This window comes from Lineus longissimus, chromosome 18, assembly GCF_910592395.1.
Source record: "Lineus longissimus chromosome 18, tnLinLong1.2, whole genome shotgun sequence".
NCBI classification, from domain to species: Eukaryota; Metazoa; Nemertea; class Pilidiophora; order Heteronemertea; family Lineidae; genus Lineus; species Lineus longissimus.
The window spans coordinates 3,107,458-3,116,748 of record NC_088325.1 but is presented as its reverse complement, the minus strand read 5'-3'; the positions used below and the strand labels follow the sequence as shown (position 1 = coordinate 3,116,748).

The 9,291-nt window shown below is 42.9% G+C and overlaps 1 protein-coding gene across 1 annotated transcript; it reads right to left on the bottom strand.

The window, feature by feature from the left end:
- Positions 1–7,010: 7,010 nt before the first annotated feature.
- Positions 7,011–8,095, bottom strand: LOC135502565 (uncharacterized). The gene is made up of 2 exons (XM_064795514.1): positions 7,781–8,095; positions 7,011–7,548 (listed from the first exon to the last, which is right to left on the bottom strand). Exons 1-2 carry the CDS (start codon positions 8,018–8,020, stop codon positions 7,330–7,332), a joined length of 459 nt encoding a protein of 152 aa, XP_064651584.1. The 5' UTR covers positions 8,021–8,095; the 3' UTR covers positions 7,011–7,329.
- Positions 8,096–9,291: the final 1,196 nt, after the last annotated feature.

Sequence of the window (9,291 nt, the reverse complement as noted above, 5' to 3'; positions counted from 1 at the left end):
GCTTGTAAGGTGTTTTTTTAGTAGTATTGTGTCTGTGAGAATGGTGTTTTTTTGTAAGGTGTTTTTTTAGTTGTATTGTGTCTGTGAGAATGGTGATTATTTTTATGGTGATTTGGTACTAAGTATTCCTTGTGAGTTAGTTTCATCAGGGATGAAACTTTTTTAAGTGGATGTGACATCCTTCGGTTGTCTACGGTCATCCCGGCCGGTTAGGAATTGGTTGGAGACGACGCAAGTCGTCGGGTAAGATGGTGTTACTGTCAAAAGATGTAAATTCGTTATAAATAGTTTTTGTACCAGTTTTAAATACACTTATCGGTAGTTCTTTGAATCGATCTTGTGTTCATTTGTGCAATGGACTTGTGTAGTTCGTTTTGTGTTACGTTTTGTGTGATTGACTAAGACCTATCGTAACAGTATGTATTCATTGTTTCCCTCCCTACAAGAAAGAAAAAAATTAATTTCCTAGGCATTGTCTCCTAACAATACAGCATTTAGTTTCAATCCGCACTCGATCGATGCATGAGAGATATCGGAGACAACATCTTGAAAAAAACATTATGTTTCTGTTGATCAATAAAGCAATGCGTAGCCTCGTTTCCTGAACCAGGGAGAGTGTTTTAATAGTAGAGTGCCGCATTTCATAAAGCACTGTGTACCTTCGACTTCCACGACTGCTCTACCTTCCATTGATGAGGCGGTCGCCTGGGCCACAGAGCCATCGGGATCGGTAGGTGAACAATTGCGGTTACGACGACGGCATATAGGTAATTACAGGAAGTACATAACTATGTACAGTGCCAAATTTCATAAAGCACGGTGTACCTTCGACTTCCACGACTGCTCGACCTTCCATTTCTGAGGCGGATGCCTGAGCCACTGGGCCATCGGGATCGGTATGTGAGCGGTTGCGTCGACGGCATGTAGGCTCCAAATATCATGCGAAGGCCGTTTCTTACCGACATTTGAATGGAGAATTCGATTCCTCCGATGGAACAAATTTGTCCGAAAAACTCTAAACCTCTGCATATTGATTTCGTTCATCCGCATGATATAATGAGGCAGGAAATTTTAAGATTCGTTAGCAATAATTTCAAAGAAACTGCAGCAGCGCCTTTCAAATAATTCGCCCCTTAATTTCACCAACCAACGAAGATTTTCGTCGGGTCTATTGTCAATATCCGGCGGCCAGTAGCCGGTATAGTAATTTGAATACCACGCTGTTTCAGGGTAATTCAAGTGATAATAGGATCGACTATAGATGGCAAAAAGAAAGCAGAAATGAATCAAATATCATAATGAATCATATCGGGCAGAGGTTCAACTTGTGGAGAGTTTGCCGTCACTGCAGCGAGCATGTTTGGATTCAGTTTGTGCGTTCGTACGGCAGTCCCCCATTCAGTTTAGTCCCCTTCCTTTCGGCAATGTTCGCTTGTCCTAATCATACTCGGAAATACCCGGATCAATTGTACGGTCGAGCGATCATCAGTGCCAATATGTTGCTTACAAATGGGAAATTCAATAAAAGTATCCAAGGTGTTGCCACGGTGTGTTTCATTATAATTCTTCTACAGTAATAGCCGGCAATAATGCTTCTTATCAAGTTGAATTACATGTATTTGTAAAATATCGGCACTAATTCGGCTTCACAGATTTAGTTTTGATGCTCTCTCATGTTGAAATGTTGTTGTTTGAAAAAGACAATCAGATTTTTTATTGAATAGGTCAAGATAATGGATGAATTAGTGCAACGTTTATTAATACTGCCTAGTGGTCATGATCATACCCTGTGTTTGATATAGTGGTCTCGTATATTTTCGGCAATAACTGACAATGATCCCAACCCAAAGCAGGATTTACAAGAAGGTTACACATGATCGAGAAATAATTCAGGCAAGTTTTGCTGATAAAAACATGCGGTCGAGGTGTCATTGCGCATTTGTTTGCTTTTTGGTGCTAAGTTGCAAAACTATTAACACCCCAGGGCATAATGACGGCCATGTTTGCCGACTGCACAGTGAGAAGGCAGCATGTTTGGAGAGGAAGGATGTAACGATTACTAGAGGATGGCTTATGTATCAACCAGAGGTAAGGTTTTATCACATGCCAAGACTCGATCGTAGTTAGGTTAAAATCCGTCTCAAAGTCAAACATGATTTTAATTGTGGCAGTAAATCATACCATTAGGCATTCCGTCCAGAAGTTTCTTGGTCCCTGGTTAAAGTCTCACTGTACTGTGGTAACAAGAATGAAAAGCAGTGCAGCTCTCATCTACTTACACTTTAACAACTGCTCTTTCAGGAAAAAAGCACCCAAACGTACCGAATTTCTGAACCAGTCCTTTTCAACCCCCCCGTGTCAGTCATTTTGAGTAAATATGAAGCCAGGCTGTTTATGTTTGACGACAATTCTAATTCGATACTATTTGTTCATCGAGATGATAGAGGACATGTTCATGCCTTAAGAAATATACTTGTCTACCAACCTGAACAAAGGAATATTTACGCACTCGTTCATAATGTGTCTGTTTCCTCTCGTTTTACTGAAATGTTCAGTGATATTAACAACGGGAAATTATGGCTGCTCCACCGCGTGCGCCGGAGAAGAGGATATAAACCGGTTGTCTTTAAGTTGCTTGAGATATTATCTGGTTGTCATGATACAATAATCCTACCTCGTCATCACCCATGTTCAGCTAGGGGATCCATGTTTACCCAGCCGCTTCTCTTGAAAAAAACCATTGTAATAGGTTGTGTTATCAAACGGACCTGGCGTCGTCAGACTCTCGCCGTATCTGATATAACTTGGATAGGTGGGCAGGAGGCGCCTTATAAACTGAATAGTTGGCGAACAGTAAGACAGCCTGCCCTGGGATATTATTGCGTCAGTAGACAAGGTCATATCTTACTCTATAAAAGGCCAGATAAAGGATTTCTTGCATTATATCGTGCCTTTCCTAAGCCTAGAACGCGATTGGAAGTGTTTTCGATCCCGCGTTATTTTTACTTTTGGAACTATCGAAAGGCATCGACGACTTTATTTTTACACGGAAACAAAAACTTCTTCTCCAGTGTAACATTTATCAGAGACATATGCTCTCCTCTGGCTCCTTTGAAAACTGTCACAAAGATCAATACGGTGACCTTTGTTTCGGTCAGGAATTGGCATATTGGGATACCGCGGAAACAAAGTAAATATAGAAACGAACGCATAATAGTAATGCTACCTAATAGCGTTCTATTATCGCCCGTACGAACTATTAAAGATATGGGTAAAGGACAGAGCAAGGAGACAATAAAATACGCTAGACGGTTTACCCCAGTTGGTTAGCAAATCACTTCGAGAGGTTTGGCCTTTAAAGAAATTAGTAAAACCATTCGAGTAGGATTTCCGAGTTAGCAGATCACACTAAATCATCGAAGACCTATAGGCTATATCAATTGCGTGGGCAAACAACAACATTATCTAGAACTGAGAATTCACAAGATGTGAATTCATGACTCCAGGGAGGCTGGTGTGGGCGAACTGGTATGAGTTGGTCTTGATAATGGCAACTATAATCTAAAGATGCAAACTATGCCACGGGGAATTGGAGGTGGCACATGATAGATTGAGGAATTGGGGCTGTTAGTCATAATGGAAAGTCTATAAATATTCATCAGACTTTATGATTTCAGTTTTCTTCTGTTCTAGATTATTCTTAGACTCTTTCACCAGTCTCCTCCATTCACTCATTACAGAGACGAGTACTTGACGGCAATGAACTCGTCATGAACTCGATTTGGGGGCGTAAGATTCCGGTGTCCGGCCACGTGTTTTTCTGTGGGATGGGTAACCTCGATCCAGGTGAATAATCTGCAATACCAGAGCGTTTCGTATGGCAGTGCATCCACTGTAAGCACTGAAAATGTATGGTTCGTCTCGGGTAAATCAATGAGGCTTCCTCGACCCTCTGCTTTGCGGCGGACAGGGTCGAGGTTTCTTGGACTAGATTATTCTTTAGGTCTAGCCAAGTTGTCTGCAGAATCACATACAGTCACGTACAGTCGATCGGGTCATTATTTATATACACCCAATGGAAAATGTTCTATGAAGTCATATCTCGTAATTCAAATGCTTGCATTCGGATTTAGGGAAGATTTGGAATGCATTCATTACTTATTCAGCCTATTTGCTTATTTAGATTAATTATTCAAATGACCGTGGTTTCGCCCGAATCAAATGTAAACAAAGTGGTATTTATCGATCTTTGTATGCGAGCTTGCTTTTGCCCTAAATCTACCTGACTGAATCAAATGATATGTGTCAGGGTCAATCTCTTGGTTAATGTTCGGAGATCCGAAGGAAGTCATTAATCGTTCGTGGTCAGGTGCTTTCTTGACATTTATAGAGATTTTCCGGTGCTTGATTGAAAAATATTCGCTGGGTGCATATAAAATCGGGCATCAGCAACTCTGGTCAGAATGGGAGCTGCCAGTCTGTTTTAACGCCCGGGCCGGGGTGATGACGTCTGTTTGGCCATTTTCCTTACCGCACGCCCTCCCGCACTTATAAAACTTACTGACCTGGGACATGTTTCATAAAGCCTTATAAAGTACCTTTAGCCCTAATGCTAGGATAAAGTCACTCCTTAAAGGAAGAACGCGTTTCATAAACGTGCCTTTAAAATATCTAGGTTAATGTTACCATAAAGAGTGTTTCAGGTAGTGGTTTTATCCTGTCTTTATTTTATTTGGTTCCTTTAAACCTGAAGGTAGTCTAGAGTTCCTTTAGTCGCGAGGACTTCGTCCAGGGTAGACGCAGAATCACGTTGCGCTTGATTCAGGAACGGAATAGGCGAAATCTTCGACGAGAACGGGTATTCAGGGATCGATTCAATCCGCTGGATTCCATGAGAGATGATTTATTCATCAAGAGATATCGTTTCCCGAAGAACATATGTTTCGGTTTTGTCGTCAGCTGTCGGAGGAGTTGGAGCATCCTACTCAGAGAAATGACGCCCTCCCAGTATCATTGCAAGTGTGTATAGCATTACGATATTTCGCAACCGGGCATGAAAATCTAGTATCGGGGATATTCACCATGTGAGCACTGCGACAATATCGAGGTGTATTGGCGCTGTGTCATCCGCGTTTGCAGCACGCATTAACCAACACGTTTACTTCGAGAGGGACCTCCAGAAGGTCAAAACCAATTTTTTTGATTACACGGGTTTTCCAAGAGTAATTGGATCGATCGATGGCACCCATTGTCGTATATACGCAAGCCTCACATCAACGAAAACGTGTACATCAATCGGAAAGGATACCACAGCATTAATGTCATGCTAGTTTGTGATTGGGATATGATCATAAATAACTGTGTGACACGTTTTCCAGGAGGGTCTCATGACGCCTTCGTTCTGCACAGTTCAGCCTTTGGCCAGGCATTTGAAAACAATCCACCGAATGGTTGGATGTTGGGAGACTCGGGGTATCCTTGCAAGAGGTGGCTTCTGACACCTCTTGCCAATGCCCAAATCAGACAGGAAAGGGCATTCCAGCGGATGCAAATAAGAGCCAGATGCATCATAGAACGATCTCATAAAGCAACGGTTCAGATGCCTCCGCAAGGAGATTCAATACACACCACAAAAGGCAAGCATTATTATTCAGCCCTGCTGCCTGCTCCACAACATTGCTTTCCGGGATAGATTGCCCTTAGTGGAGGATTCAGATGACGATGACGATGATGACGAGGACTCTGATGATGACGCAGGGGATGATGACTTTCCTCCTCGAGACATGGATGTGAACGGCAATCAAATTCGCCAGCTTGTAATTGAGTTCTGAGTAGAACTCCACTAAAACATCAAATTCAGTATCAGTCCAATTGCGAGATCGCTGTCTCTTGGCCATGTTCCCGGTGTGACAGCGGATATAGTCCCCCTGGAGTCATAGTCCGGTAGCATTGTATTTGACCAATTAAGCAGCATGATCCATTGTACCGCTAACCCTAACCAAAACATTTAGCAATGCGGGCTATTGTTACACGGACTATCAGCCCTAGGACTACTATCCCTTGCACACCGGCACAGAGTTAATGCATGGAAAGAAAGTTTCGTATGTCGAAAGGGCATTCATATAGTGTATAGGAACCAAAGACACTGAAATTGACACATTTTGCCACGGCTCGATCATGTATTACGTAGCTCAACACAATAAATCACTCTGCGTGTGACCAAATCAGTTTGTAATAGATTCACAAAAGGTCTACAATAGGGAAATGAACAACAAGTCCGTATCAACCTGTCAAGTTCAGATGCGACAAGCGCCTAGTTTTGGTAGAGCGAGTCACATGTTCCCTTTAAGAATTGGCCAGTCGTGCTTGCCCTGGTCTGAAACTGACCAAACCACGATCAGGAATGGAACTTACAATGGTTACAATGGCCTATCCTGAATGGGCTTAGAGTGGGTGAGTTATGTTAGTTAGACACTTGTATAATAGAATTTGTATGTAGGGTATTTAGAAGATATAGCCAGTGCACAAGAGCTAAGACAACCTTCAAGGGAGGACTAGAACTACTGCTTGTAGAGAAGCCTGGAATACCTTGCTGGACTGTATGGAGTGAATAAATGCACTATATATACTGTCTTCTCCCACTTAACCGAGCGCGGCTGAATCGAAAAATGACTAAGTCCAAATGAATAGGCCGATTTTACTGGTGGCAGGCGAACATTAGAAAGAACAGCCACAGCCTTTTCGTGGGCAATGCCAATGCCTTCCACGTAAGTGGATAAAAGACATGAACATTGACATGGGGTAGTCCTATACTGAATGAATGAATACAATACAACTAGCGTCCTCATTTTATGCCTATAGTGTTCGTTGACCAGAAATTTCTAATCTAGGGTCTATAATAAAGCCAGCTTCATGGGTCTGCAGAATGTCCCAATAAAGAAGTCTTGCTGTCAAAAAATAAATTAAAGAACAGATTTACTTATCAATTTACCAATCAATTTTATTATCCAAACAGGATTTACACGTCATCATCAAAAACATCATCATCCTCTTCTTCTTCCGAAAACTCAATCCCCTCAACAAACTGCTCAAGCTCATCATTTACCATCTCTACCCCCTCCCCGACTTCGTCATCGTCCTCAGGAACTAGGCCACTGGCTCTCCAACCGTTCATAATCGTCTGTTGTGTGACCCTTTCCGAGCCGAGGCTGATCATCCTGACCACATCCCGCCTGGTGATCCGCTCACAATGTCCTTGATCATCGGTGTGGCCGATTTTCCACACTTTCCAAATGGTCCTCAGGTGACACTTGAAGCTCCTGTTTACGGTTAAGTCCAAGGGCTGCAGCAGCGAAGTACATCGTCCTGGAATGAAACTGTCTGTCCCATTCTCTGCGGTGATTGCATCACGAAATGTTGATTTCGATGCGCCGGATACCTGTCTAAAAGTAACAGGAACGTGGCCCCTGCTACAAATGGCACAATCAGGGCCTGCAACCACTCGATTAGCGATTGGTGTCGGGCCCAACCCTGTGGACTACCAGTTACCTGGAAAAATAAACAACAAGTATGAACATTTACATTACTTTTCTGAACAGTCAGACACGCACAATGTTTTGGTTCCATCCATGACAAACCTATAATAATTTTAGTCATAGAAGTTCTGATTTTCCTAAAAAATACTACTATTAACTAGAATGACCGTCAATGACAACACTGATGACGTCAGGTACATGTCCTGTACTACAAGCACGGACTTGTATTCTATGCCAATACTCACTCGCACATTGTCTGGAGCATTCGCCTGAAGCTGCCGAATGACGTCACCATCTGGTGCCAAGCCTCTGAAGTTGACCTCGGCTCGTCCTTTTCGTCCGTCTGTCGTAACTACTAGAGTCACCGTGCATCCAAGTTTCGGGTTGCCTTGGGATGATCTAATGTCAACATTCTGAGACCCAGTCGCTTCCATTGTTGATCTTGGCACCATATCAAACAACACGAACGTCTCATTCATGTTCATGATGACATCAAAATCAGCGTCTCTGATGAGGTCGGCAAAATCTCCCCGGTAGTCGGCAACCAAAGCCTGGGCGTTGTCAGGTAACCCCCTTGAATATTTGGTCTTCCTTCGATAGCTGATTTGTTTCCTGAAATGGAATTTGCATATTGTTAAAATTCACCGCATACAATCCATTAAGGCCGATCCATGCAACAGCGGAATAAAACTCACCTTTCCATAAAGTTGCTAAACCAATGTGCAGATGCATGGAAAAGATATCGCAGGGGTCTCTGTTCTTGTCTTTATCGGCCTTCGTTTCGTTCGGAAGCTCTGCCCACCATTGCCGAAATTCTCTTCCAGCTTGCCCTTTGATATCCTCACCGGAAACAGGGAAACCAAGTCTTCGGCGCTCAAGGAACCAGGTGTTCAAATTGTTTTCCATTTCGGGCCAGTATGCTGAAATAAAAAAGCTAACACGTTTAACATCTTTGTAAATACTGATTGCCGATAACCACAGTCCTAGGAATAAAGGTCCCAGGAACAATAATACTGATATTGTTAAAGGAATGGTCAGGGTCAGTCGCTTTGATGTATAGTGGGACTTATTCTTCCGTCCATGACACAGAAGCGGACTTATTCCGGTCGGTATAGGCCAACAAGGAAGGAAATTCATTTAGCGAGGAATATAATGCTTGTAGAAACACTACCTTGTGCATCAGTGCCGTGTTGCCGTTGTCTCCTCCGTCTTCTATGGTCTTGAGTTGATCTATCTCGGAGGGCAAACAAGTCATCCTGTGTGCTTAACCAACGTCTAAATGTCTGCGGTGCTATGCGGTGGTGTCTAGCAAAGGATATCGCAGTTTCAGCATGACGTAATCCTATAGCATGCTCCAATTGGTATGTCTCGATAAGGTCAATCTTCTGATTGAGACTGTAGCTTTTCTGGTGCCTACGTGCACCAGGTGCAGCCTGGTTAGCATCATCTACATCATCATCATCATCATCAGTAGTGGTATCAGGGTCAGGGCTGTCAACATCATCTCCATGCTCCATTCCATACGTTAAGATCATCAGGGTGCCTGCTAGGTCTACCCACAAAATCCATTGCATTGCGTGCCTCTTACCAGAAGAACGTGGTCAAAGCGAGATGGCAGACAACAATTATGACATTTGACACGAAAGTGCCCTTTATTGGATTTCCCCCACAAGAAAACGATTCCATAATCGATTAGATAAAATAAATTCATTTGAAAGACTCTGGATTGGTCAACCATTTACATGGGCTTACGTAA